We start from the raw sequence: 13263 nt of genomic DNA on the forward strand, positions 1-13263 counted from the left end.
TGTCGATTTTTCCACGCAGCAGAACTGCTGCAGAAACAGAAATTGATAAGGAGATGGAAAGATGTACCCTCTAATTTTTCCAAGAAGTAGGAAACTGAAACCTCTGCTTCCTGCTGTTATTATATTAAACCAAGCACAACACAGGGGTGCCAACCTTTTTGTGCCCATGGGCACGTTTGTAAACTGGATAAACATTGTGGGCACCACATGTACCCCTTAAGTAAGCGCACCACAACCTGATTTGTTGGCTACAACAGAATCCTTCTTTCTTTCTTTGAAACAATAAATATATATATTTATCAATAGAAATTTACAAATCAAACAATTTGTGTAATCATTTTGTGAGATTCTCTGAATCTCTTCACTTTCCCTCATCGCCTACATGGGTCCTTATTACAATCATTAAGACTACATATCAATACGTTCTCCGCTATTTTCATTTTTCCAGATTGTCCGTAATCTTCGTTACTTTACAAGTGATTCATATAGTCCAGCTATGGTCTCCTAAGTAAATTGTAAATTTTCCCCATTCCTTTTTGAAGTCCTTGTCTTCTTGGTTCCTGAGTCTCCCAGTTAGTTAACAGAATCCTTCTTTCAAGCCTAATTTCAGTGGGGGGAGGGGATCCTACGGCCTAGAGAAAAAGCCTTGGAGGGGGGCACAGGTGCTGTGATCCCTGCAGTACAGTATCTGACCTGTTCCTTAACAGAAGGGGGGGGGGGTAAGAGAGGGCCTTTTGGTGGTTCCCTCAGTGCAGGAAGTGAAACTACAGGGAACCAGGCAGAGAGCGCCTTCTCGGTGGTGGCACCCTCCCTGTGGAACGCCCTCTCATCAGATGCCAAAGAGATAAATAATTATATAACTTTTATAAGACATCTGAAGTTTAATGTTTGGTGTTTTATTATGTTTTTATATGTGTTGGAAGCCGTCCATAGTGGCTGGGGCAACGCAGCCAGATGGGTGGGGTAAAAATAATAAAATTATGATGATTAACTGTGTGTTTGACGTATTCCATATGCACCCATCTTCCCAAGGGTTTCATCCAATTGTGGTTTTGTGTTAGAGAAAGAAGTTTGTGATGGTTCAGGGGAGCAGTGGTGAAAACTTCGTACACTGACTTGTGTGCACAAACCCCACAGTTGGATACAACCCGATTTCTTTATTTCCTGTAAATCTCTTCAGTTATCTCAATTACGCTGAAAATTGTGGGACCTCCAATGAAACCTCCATTTGCTTCTCCGCTGTTCTCTGTAAGTTCACCAAATCGTTTTCTCCACCTGCAGCGCAGAGAATTCATGTGTCTCTGTAATGAGACCTTTCCTGCGATACCTGTACTGTGAGCCTTGCCAGCTGAGGGAACATGCGGAATTGCGAATGGCTCTGCTTGGAGTTTTGCTTCAGCTGCGTGGGCCTCGGGACAAGGAGAAACCTTGTGCCCTCGAGCGCCATCTCCTTCAGCTGCTTTGTGACTTGGTTCCACATTATCAGGTGAGGCATCGCTCTTTCCTACCTGACACCATCAAAGCACTTCAGTCCGTTGAGGAGGGGCAGATGTTTTGCGGCTTGAAGTGGAAAACAAGATGGTGTCTCTCCCGTTCCATGTTCAGAAGCTGAGTGGCCTAGCTGTTGTATCTCATTTCACAGTGAGGTGCCATCTTACACCTCACCGGAGGGCAGCAGGCTAGCTCCAGGGGTGCAGGGCAGGCCTTAGCCCCCCTCTCCTTAGCCCCCTGGCTCTCCCCTCAGCACCTTGTGGGATGTAATCCACTGGGAGCAGTCAAATACCACATTCCTTGTTTTCCTAGAGTGGTCATGCAAGGGGATGTTTGGTCCACCCAGTCAAAATTTCCTCTTCCTCCTGGCTGGAGCATCCTTCCTTTTGCATGTGACTAAAGGTGGGCATGACCTTACCTGTCCAGGTAACAAAAGGACGAGTCACGTAACACTCTCTCTCTTTTTCACTCCCTTCATCATTTGACCAGCTTTTAGCTGGGACTGCTCTGCTAGGTTTCAGCTAGCAGCATAGCTGTCAACTTTTCCCTTTTCTTGCGAGGAATCCTATTCGGAATAAGGGAATTTCCCTTTAAAAAGGGGAAAGTTGACAGTTATGGCTAGCAGAAGCACTGGGATTATTCTCCCATATGGGGTAGATCTACGTGTACATATTTGTAACTAATTCTGCCTTCAGGGATCCAACTCTGAACTGATGTAAGTAAACTTCTTGTATTGACTTTGAATAAGATTGTGGCGTCTTTATTCTTTTAAGAGGGATTCAAGGGAACTTACCAGGAACGTACAATTCAATCTATATAGATTGAATTGTATAATAGTGAGAGGCTCACACGAGCCTGCAACCAGCTATCTGCTGTGCAATTAAAAAGGGGAATGTAACTCTGCTAAGTAAAGGAGCTTGCTAGCACAAGTTAGGTAGGATATTAATAAACAATATATCCTCTCCTGCCACGCACACCTGTCACCTCAGGTGGCTTCCTCATTCTGTGGTAGAGGTGGCTCCGAAAGAGAAGGAAGCAGTATGTCAGACCACAGAAGTATATTTGTGGTAATCAGGTGTTCCTCAGGCAGGCCTGAGCTAGGGGACATATATTTTCAAAATCTTGCATTTGCCAACAAATGGATGTTTTGAGCTCTTGAAGTTGCAGGTTGAGAAATTGAGAGTGCTCAGGGCACAGAGAGGGAGGTGGAAGTAGATGGAGAGATGCACAGAAGAGGACAGGGTTTCTGTGCTTTTCGCAGCTGTGTGGAAGTGGGAATGTTTTACCCTCCTGAAACACTGCGACCTGCCAAAATTCCCCTATCTGCTCCTCTGTTGAAGCTTCAAGCACCCAACCGTGTTTTACATCTAGTCCTCCTGTGTGGAACAGCCGCCCTCACTGTTCCCGTTTTCCACTTAAGACTAGCATGGCTAGTCACAATCACTCGACTCACCTCGTAGGGTTGTTGTAACGAGAAAATGGGGAGCTGAAGACCCACGTTTGCAATAAATAAATGAACGAGTTTCTCAGTCCTACTTATTTCCCTCCTTCAGCTAAAAGACCTGCCGCAGGTCACAGAAAAGCTGCTGTTTTTGGAGCAGCTGGTCCGAAGTCTGCAGCGCCACCCTGCTTTTTGGAAAGCCCAGTTGCGCCAGCTCTGCCTGCAACTTTTATGCATCTGTGAGGTTTGCTTGCAGGTCACTGGGGAGTGTTCGTCCGTGATTTGCTTACTGGAAGAAAATGCTGAGCTGCTGAAAGAGGTAGGTTCTGGAGACAGAGAGAGAGAGAAAGAGAGAATCTATTGTTGTGACCTTCCAAATCTAATGCTTCTTCCTTTCCAGTTTTATCCAGTCACTAATCCACACCAAACATGCAGCCTCGTAGTACAATTTAAGCCTTGTAGTACAATTTAATAGTTTATTTATTTTTAAGTGTGCCGTGTATTCGGTTCCCAAGCTGCTTTTGCTTCACGTCTGCAACACTCTAGAACATACCAGAGCAATGTCACTCTTTCATGGTAGTAGACGTTAAGACACCAAAGGACACTGAGGATTGTTAGTTGTGTAACCAGGAGAACCTTGGGCCTAATTCTATGCCCATTTGCAAATTACAGGCACGTTTAACATGTGCGCGACTGCGTGTGTGCGCATCGTGCCAAACCCAAAAGTGGCCCAGAAACGACAGAGAGCCTTCTTCCCTTGTGGGTTCCTCAGCTGCTGCCCCTCACCGCTCGCTCCTCTGTCTCTAGCCAGACCATGGCAACTCATTTGTCCTATGCCACAGAGCAACTTCTTCTGTGATGCTAAATCGTGGCACCAAACTAGCCAGCACCTTAACAAAGGAACCGGTTTGGCAAACTTCATCTGCTGCATTCTGTCCTCACAGATGCAGGGTCTCGGGTTCCAGAAGGGGATCCTGACTCATAGAACGATGTGATATGTGAGAACGGTTGGTGTTTGTTGCAGAACTGATACAAAATTACCTGCCTTCTCATCAAAATCAAGGAGTGAGCCAGGAATTCTAAAATTGGGGGGGGGGGGGGGGATCTATGCAGATGCATTCAACATTAAGATTTTTAGACCCTTTTTTGTCAATAATTTGTATTAGTTTTCAGTTACAAAAAATCCAAAAAAACCTCATTATATGCATATTGAATCTAAATACCAACTCAAATAACAATTAATCAAATATACAATTATATAATTTGGATGACCTCCTACTTGCTGGATTACGGGTTCAGTAATTCTTCCTCCACTGCTTTATATATAGATATAGATATATACAGTGGTACCTCAGGTTAAGTACTTAATTTGTTCTGGAGGTCTGTTCTTAACCTGGAACTGTTCTTAACCTGAAGCACCACTTTAGCTAATGGGGCCTCCTGTTGCCGCTGCACTGCCGGAGCATGATTTCTGTTCTCATCCTGAAGCAAAGTTCTTCTTTTTTTTTTTTTAAATAATTTTTATTAATTTTCCAAACATGTAATAAAAACAAACAATAAAACAAAACAAAACATACAAACAAGTAAACATGTATAATTTCATAAACTTATTTTCCTTCACCTTATTTCCCGGACTTCCCCATACCTCCCTTTTTCTGCATCCTTATTTTTCCCTTTTGACAGCAACCCTCCATTTAATTAATTAACTCATCTTCATTATAATTTCCTTAAATTTATGATTTACAGCTGCAATTCTCTGTTTCTTAACACCATAACATCTCAGCACTCCTCAATGTTACAACAATTTTTAAGGTATATTTTAAATTTCTTCCAATCTTCTTCCACTGTCTCACTCCCCTGGTCACGGATTCTGCCGGTCATCTCTGCCATTCCCATGTAGTCAATCACCTTCGCTTGCCATTCTTCCAGAGTGGGTAGCTGCTGCGTCTTCCAATACTTTGCCAGAAGAATTCTTGCTGCTGTGGTAGCATACATGAAAAAAGTTCTGTCCTTCCTTGGCACCAATTGGCCCACCATGCCCAGGAGAAAAGCCTCTGGTTTTTTAGAAAATGTCCATTTAAGGACCTTTTTAATTTCATTATAGATCATTTCCCAGTAGGCTTTAATCTTCGGGCAGGTCCACCAAAGGTGATAGAAAGTACCTTCAGTCTCATTACATTTCCAGCATTTATTATTGGGCAAATGGTAAATTTTTGCAAGTTTGACTGGGGTCATGTACCACCTATAGATCATTTTCATTATGTTTTCTCTCAAAGCATTACAAGCCGTAAACCTAACACCAGTATTCCATAACCTTTCCCAGTCATCTGAAGCAAAGTTCTTAACCTGAAGCACTATTTCTGGGTTAGCGGAGTCTGTAACCTGAAGCGTATGTAACCCGAGGTACCACTGTAGACCCTTTTCAGACACGTCCATCTTTCCCATGACACTGTTGCAGAAACAGTCCTGGGAAGGAGCTGCCTTTCCAGCTTCCCTGGAAAGTCAGTTGCAGTTGCTCCCATGCCCCGAAGTAACATCAGAAGGGACCCTGGGTGATTTATTTTCGAAACTGGGATTGGACACAGCCCACTGTATTCAACACGATGTGTTTTGGAAAACAGGGGTGTAAAACCTTGTCAAGGTAGTTTATCTCTACAAGCTGTTAGACTGAAAAGATTTCACCTTTGGTTGTATTCCCCTTGTTCTTTTAGGGCTTTCCATCGGAGATGGCCGTAATTGGATTAGGTTTGCTACTGCTTCAGGCTCCAGCCAGTCAGCAAAAACCAATCTTAAAGCTAGGTAAGGCTTTGTTGTAAAAGAAATATATCTAATAAAAATCCCCCGCTTTCAAATTGTTTCCCTTCATTTTGTCTTCTTGTTGTCTTTTTTAATCCAGAAACCTTACTTGGCATATCAAGTCTACTATATTTGGCTTTGCAACCTGGTTTTATTAATCGGAACGGAAATTAGTGGTTTTCTTATTGCCATTATTTGAAGTGTAAAATTATTAACACCCTGAAATAGTTTGTTTGGAGCAAAATAGTTCATTAGGGACAAGAAAAGGTTGATATACGTGCTACGTCTTGTGAATTCCATTTACACAGCCCGTGGGGGCTGAGAAGGTTTATTTCCGTGTTTCCTTGGGTCTTTGGGGGTTCTTTATACAACATTTTTAAAATTTAATTTCTTCTAAATTACATTGTAAACCCATTAACCTGCCCCTGCCTCTCTCTCTCTCTCTCTCTCTCTCTCTCTCTCTCTCTCTTTTTGCATCGCCTACCTTATTATTATTTTTACTTGTTTCACAAATTATTATGGAATAATAGTAACAACAATCTGTGTTCAAGAGAGCAGCCAGCAAGCATTTGGCCCGACACCCAGGATGCAGAACGAAAGAGTGTTGTGATTTTGGCCTGAGGCAAATATAGGTTTTAGATGCCCTCAACAAGGGCTCGGTATTTCAGGCTGCACTCAAAAGTTCCTGAGGAACATTCCTGGTTTTGGAACAGCCACATGCGAAGTAGCTCCCAGAAAAGGCCATTTCTGGTGTTGCCACACTCTGGACCTTTCGAGGAGGAGGCACACAAAGAAAGGTCTCAGAAGATGATCTCAGGGTCCAGCCAGGTTCATAGGGGGAGAGGCGGTCCCAGCGGCAGAGCATATGCCCGCACTGCCCAGGGCGGGCGCACTCCGGAGGGGGTCATGGTGCAGAGGGTGCCCTCCCAGGCGCGGGATAGCCGCTCGGGTGCCCGGAGCAGCGTGCGCACCCTGCCGCCAGGGTGGAGCAAGCTGCTCACCAGAGCCGCCCATGGCGGACATTCGGCGCGCCTCCCATCCATGACTCCCAAGCCTCCCCCAGTGTCACGGTTTGGTTCATGGGCGATCGAAGTCCTGGCAGGGGACGTCAGGACTGGGGGCAAGATAGTGAGGTGGGAGCAGGAACGGGGGTCCAGAAGCCAGCACAGGAGTCAGGAGCCAAGAGTCTGAGGGTCAGAGAGCCGGAGTCAAGAAGCCAAGGGTCCTAGGGTCAGGAAGTAAGGAAGTAAGGAGTCACAAAGTCAAGGGTCCAAGGATCAAGAAGCAAGGAGTCACGAAGTCAGGGCTTTGAGGGTCAGGAAGTAAGGAGGCACAAAGTCAGGGGTCCGAGGATCAGGAAGCAAGGAGTCACAAAGTCAGGTGTCCAAGGATCAAGAAGCAGGGAGTCAAGAAGCCAAGGTACCCTTCAAGGATCAAGAAGCCAAACGCAGCAAGGCAGGAAGGGAAATGCTGACCTTATATCCCTTCCCAGCTCTCGCCACCAGGTTACCAGTTAGCCTCACCTGTGCGGCCGCACCTTGCCTCTTCAGAACAAACTTAGGAAAGCCCCAGTGCTACGAAGCCCTACCAGTCACAGGGCCTGGCTCCTGCACGCACTCTTGACACCCAGCAGTCAAAATGAGGGGGGAATGCCGCTGGCAAAGTGGTGCACCTCCCCCTCTTAGCCTGACAGCTCAGGGTAGGCTTGGTAGTCACAGGCGGGCAGCGCTCCGAATGTCTCCCCCCTCAGTGAGGGCACCTGTGGCGACCCCCTGCCCCCTTTCTCTGCCCCTGGGCAGTCCTGCTTACAACTTTGCTCTTGTCCTTGTAGCCATCAAGCTCCTTTCCTGCTCTGAAACCAAGATGACTCTTGCAGTTGCCCCTCTCCTGGCGATGCCCGCTCTGCAGATCTTGTCTTCCAGCGCCGCGCAGGGCTGCTCGATGGAGGAGGACGGTGGCCCCACTCGGCAGCAGCTGGCCATTAATCTTTTAGAAATCGTGCAGCAGGAAAAATTTCAGGAAGAGAAAATGCAACCGGTGAGGCTTCCATTCAGAACCTTTCATTTTTCTACTGGTGGGAAGTAGTGTATTTTTCCGTGTATAAGATGAGGTTATTTTATTATAAAGGATAAAGGGACCCCTGACCATTAGGTCCAGTCGTGACTGACTCTGGGGTTGCGGTGCTCATCTCGCTTTGTTGGCCGAAGGAGCCGGCGTACAGCTTCTGGGTCATGTGGGCAGCATGACTAAGCCGCTTCTGGTGAATCAGAGCAGCGCATGGAAACGCCATTTACCTTCCCGCCGGAGCGGTACCTATTTATCTACTTGCACTTTGACGTGCTTTCGAACTGCTAGGTTGGCAGGAGCAGGGAATGAGCAACGGGAGCTCACCCCGTCACGGGAATTCGAACCGCCAACCTTCTGATCGGCAAGTCCTAGGCTCTGTGGTTTAACCCACAGTGCTACCCACGTCCCTATTTTATTATAAAATTGTGCTAAAAATTGGGGGCCGTCTTATACACGGTTAGCGGAGATGCTGAACGGGTGATTGGTGGTTACCGTGAGCAGGAGATTGTCAGCGGCGTTTTTGTGGGTGATTGGTTGGTCCGGCAAGGTCTGCTGGCTATTGGCTGCTGCGGTAATTGGGCGGGTGATCGGTGCTTGCTTTCGGCAAGTGTGTAGACAATTGGTTGTTTCATCGATGTGTGAGCAATTGGCTGTGGCGGTCCTGCGGGTGAGCTATTTTTGGTCCCCCCCCCCAATAAAGCTCAACAACTCTGGGCAACCCCCCCCCCCATTTTCTCAATTTGGAGTCCCAAAAAAGCGTCTTATACACAGAAAAATACGGTAAATCATTGTGCTGCACTCCAGCATGTAGCTTGCCCCTTGCTTCCCACTCCTCTTTGAGACTTGAAGCCACTATTCAAACATGGCTCATGGTGGTGATGGTGACTTAGCACTTACAAAGTGCCTCCAATTTCCCCAGACAGACCAGATTGTGTGGGGGCCTTGCAATTTAGCCCCCAGCCCTGAGGTTGTCCAGCATTCTCTTCTGTATTCCTGATTCCAGCAGACCACTGGAAGTGGCCCGTGATAAATTTGGCCCTCTGTTGAAACCTTGCCTGCCTTTTGCCTCCCCTGCCTTAGAATGTGATAGAAGTTCCTGAGTTCAGAATAGAGCAATAAACGATACCCGGGTGTAATTTGGGAAGCTAATCTAACTTGGAGGTGTCATTCGGAATATCTAACTCTGCAGCCCTGAGCGTGTCAATTCCAAAGCGCGTCCCGGTGTAAACAGTGGGGGTTATTCTTTCATTCGTGGATAGGATTTCAGCCTTAAGGACCAAATCTTACTCTGATATCATTCCCAGTCCGGAAAAAACAGCTATTTGTCTTGTAAAACTGGGTTCCCGCAAAATAAGCCTGTGGAATTTTCTCTACATCCCCCACCCCAACCCCATATTATGCTCTCATACTGGGCAGCAGAATGAAAACAGTGGAAGGCAGTAGGAATCCTCTGGGAGCAGTGATTTTTTTGGGGGTGGGGGGTGGGGAACGGGACACATTTACCTCTAAGCGATCCCATCAGTCAAAGTGCCAACATTGCAGGTGGCTGGATCTTAATTTTCCGCATGCTATAATTGAAGGCGATAAACAGGGGGAGGGGTAACATTTTTTAAAAAAATTCTTTTGCACGAAATGGCTTTTTAAAAGGTCAGGTAAAGTACAGGGGCATTATAACTCCCCATCATCCAAAATGAATTTACATTACATTGAACAATATAATTAAAAACGGCCGTGCGCCATTCCGTGCGCCATTCCATTCCAGCAGCTCGTTCGTAAACCTCCTGGCCGATTCAAAACCTGAGAGCAAATTGTCTCCCGCCTTGAAGCCAGTTTGTGTGTCACCTTAGCGATGCTGGGAATCGCTTGGCTGGTCTTGGGCATGGCTGCCCATAGTTCCTTGCAGCCCCTTGTCAAAAGGAGGAGGAGGAAGGGGAAGAGACCCCTGACAGGCTGGTCCGCAGCACCAGTTAAAGCCCCTCAGGTAGCCCCCTGTGGCGATGACACACAGGGCCCCTGGACGTTTGATGGTCTATTGACCCTGTGCCACCACTGCGATTGCTTTTTCCGCTGCCACCACCCCGTATCTCACGGGGACACACGGAGTCCAGTCAGTTGTTAACATAAACAAATAATCAAGTTTATTTTTAAATGCAGGAACAAGCTTATGGTTACAGCTAATTTTTCTCTTGTCAATTTCTTATTCTTAGTTCCTAATAACTCCAAACTGATTATTCCAACTATCTATCTGACTCCACCTACGGTAACAATTCCTCTCACTCTCTCACAATACAACTCTACCAACCCACACCTAAACCTCCCTCTTCCTTCTTCAACTCCCAAACCTCAACTGACTTTCAAAACCTCCCACTCTAACTTCTATTCCCCCCTTGCATTCTCACTGTCCAATCACACCACACCTATTTTAACCCTTTCCTTATGACCCATCCTAGGAGGCAAACGCTACATTCCCCTCCAAGCCTGCCTATTCTCCCTGCTGCTGCTTCCTTTGATGTCTCTCCCAGTTGGGAAACCCATTTCCACACCGATGGCCACTTTCCCTTGGGAATAACCTTCTGTGGGCCACATGGCGGTGCTGGCATGGCCAGAGGCAAAGAGTGTTGGGATTCTGCCTGGGAGACAGGGGCAATAGGCAGGCCCGAAGCTGGCTCCAGCCACCAGCCGGCAGCCGGGCGAACTCCGGTTCTCAGAACAGCATCAGCGACTCGAGCCTCCAAAACGTTCAGAAGCTGAGCACGCTCTTATCAGCAGAGTGTATAAATCTTCACAACGGAAGTGGCGGGCAGAGACATGTGTAAGCATTATTTACAGGCGTTTATTCAGCATAGTTCAGGAGCAAAGGGAAAAACATGTCTGCTTTCCTTCGTGTCCAAGCAAAACAGCCGTACAGCAAAAGCAATGTACAATGGAAGTTTCCCAGCAGACTGTGCTGGAAGTAAACGGACATGTGACATACAACAACTCCGCATATCTGTTCCTCTTAAGGCAGAACGAAACATCAATATCCTAACAAAGAGTGTGTGTGTGTGGGGGGGCAGAAGATGCAACCACATCCCAGCCATTCCACTGCCAGAGGCTTCTAGGAACTTGCTGAGCCACAAACCCATCACCCAGGCAAGTGCCAGGCATCCTCAGAGTTCAGGCTGGACAGAAACGTTTGGAGAAGGTGTGGAACAAGGCTAGAGATCTGGCCTGGGGAGACTCCCTAAGAACGACCCTTTATCACATTTATGTTGTGCATATCGTATCATCCACACAAGGCGTAATTCCCCCAGCTGTCACCTGGGTGCTTAGAAGCGTGCTAAGAGGAAGGCACGCTTGGCAAACCCTCACCGTGATCAACTTCTGCCTGGAAACTGACCATACTTTTCTGTGTTTAAGACGCGGTTCGTTTCTATTTTTAAAAAATGTTGGAAATTGGGTGGCGTCTTATTCTCAGATAGTGCATTTGGGGGACGTGTGATTGGTTGCTGCGGCAAGGGCTTGTGTAATTATCAACAGCAGTGTCTTTAATTTATTTGAAGGAAATACCTTTCACAGCAGTGAGATGGTGTCATTTTATTTTTAATTCTTTGCATGCTTTTTAGGCAAATCGCTGAGGAACAATTTAATTTTTTATTTCACTTATAGAGTACCCTATTTTGAACATACAGACTTTCCTGGCTTGAACGTGCCTTTTCTTTTGCTTCAGGCCTCTTCCGAACCTTTCTTCCCCATCACCAGTGCTTATGGTTCATTGCATACGACCTGGGGGCTCCTGGGGCTCCTGGGAGAGACGTCTTCCGTTTCCGACTGGCTGTCTTCTCTTAAATCCGTGCTGCCCATTACAACGCAAGTCCCTGCCCACGTGTTCCTTCTGCTGGCTTACCTCCTGGTTCAAGAAAACGGAGATTGCCTTTGTGACGTATTAGCTGCCACTACAGAACTCGCCAAAGCAGATTCGTCCCAGGTAAGAATAACCTGGACGTGTGATGGAGGGCCTGCAGCCAAGGCTGGTCTCGTCTCCTTCCAGTTTGGTCTGTGATGCCTTCACGCTGTAGCTCCTGGCTTTTAGGCACATCTCCTCTGCCAAGGTAGGAATGGAGAGCTGCTGACAGTTCATCAGTATGCAGATGACATCCAGCTCTACCTCTCTTTCAAATCAGAACCAGTGAAGGCGGTGAAGGTCTTTTGTGAGTTCCTGGTGGTGGTTGGAGGATGGATGGCGACTGACAGATTGAGGTTGAATCCCGACAAGACAGAAGTACTGTTCTCGGGGGACAGGGGGCAGGTGGGTGTGGGGGACTCCCTGGTCCTGAATGGCGTAACTGTGCCCCTGAAGGACCACATGCACAGCTTGGGAGTCATTTTGGACTCACAGCTGGCCATGGAGGCGCAGGTCAATTCTGTCTACCAGCTTCATCTGGTACGCAGGATGAGACCCTACCTGCCCCAAGACTGTCTCACCAGAGAGGTGCATGCTCTGGTTATCTCCCGCTTGGACTACTGCCATGCGCTCTCCGTGGGGCTACCTTTGAAGGTGACCCGGAAACTGCAATTAATCCAGAATGCAGCAGCTAGACTGGTGACTGGGAGCGGCCGCTGGGACCACAAAACACCAGTCCTGAGAGAGAAGCATCAGCTTCCAGGACGTTTCCGAGCACAATTCAAAGTGTTGGTGCTGACCTTTAAAGCCCTAATCCTGTATACCTGAAGGAGTGTCTCCACCCCCATTGTTCAGCCCGGACACTGAGGTTCAGCGCCGAGGGCCTTCTGGCGGTTCCCTCATTGTGAGAAGTGAGGTTACAGGGAACCAGACAGAGGGCCTTCTCGGCAGTGGCTCCCACCCTGTGGAACACCCTCCCATCAGATGTCAAGGAAATAAGCAGCTATCTTATCTTTAAAAGACATCTGTGTTCCACTTTCTTGGGATGTTTTAAACACAGTTTTGAGAGAAGCACTGGTAGTCCATTGTGTGGTCTCCTTCCTTAACCAGCTGACAGTGCTTGTTTGTCTCTGTTATAAGAATTTAAGGTCTCATATATATAAATTATATGTTCATAAGTGTACAAGGCAAACAAGTATATAAACAAGTATATAAACCACGTGTCTGAAATAGTACAGGAGAAGAATCCTGAAGCTATTTTGACTCCCAAATTGACCTCAAATAGGAGGAAGGAAATGGGAAAAGTTTTCCAGTTGTCTTTGGACTGTAGGGGCTTATACAGTCTGGCAAGTATCTGTTAAGCTGAGCACACTCTCAATATGCGTAAGAGATTCCGGAACTAAGTATTTGCCATCTCCAAGAAATGGCCAGGCTGCCCAGAAAAGGCAATCAGATAAGGCATTATCAGGTATTCTGGCAGACAGGAGAGAAGCAACACACACAAATTTCTGCTGGGGACCACCTGCTTCTGTGATGTATGTATGGGGGATGGTCTTGAGCTACAGGGGAGGCAATTTCAAAAGTC

The 13263-nt window shown here is 47.0% G+C and overlaps 1 protein-coding gene across 1 annotated transcript in view; it reads left to right on the plus strand.

Moving 5' to 3' along the window:
* FOCAD (focadhesin) overlaps positions 1-13263 on the plus strand; it is a 127894-nt gene that overhangs the window by 13200 nt on the left and 101431 nt on the right. Inside the window, exons 7-11 of the mRNA XM_028712104.2 lie at positions 1282-1486; positions 3045-3251; positions 5644-5731; positions 7560-7765; positions 11505-11762. Coding sequence (XP_028567937.2) covers positions 1282-1486; positions 3045-3251; positions 5644-5731; positions 7560-7765; positions 11505-11762 — 964 coding nt within the window. The remainder of the gene's footprint in view (positions 1-1281; positions 1487-3044; positions 3252-5643; positions 5732-7559; positions 7766-11504; positions 11763-13263) is intronic.

Source organism: Podarcis muralis, chromosome 17, assembly GCF_964188315.1.
Source record: "Podarcis muralis chromosome 17, rPodMur119.hap1.1, whole genome shotgun sequence".
Taxonomy (NCBI): domain Eukaryota; kingdom Metazoa; phylum Chordata; class Lepidosauria; order Squamata; family Lacertidae; genus Podarcis; species Podarcis muralis.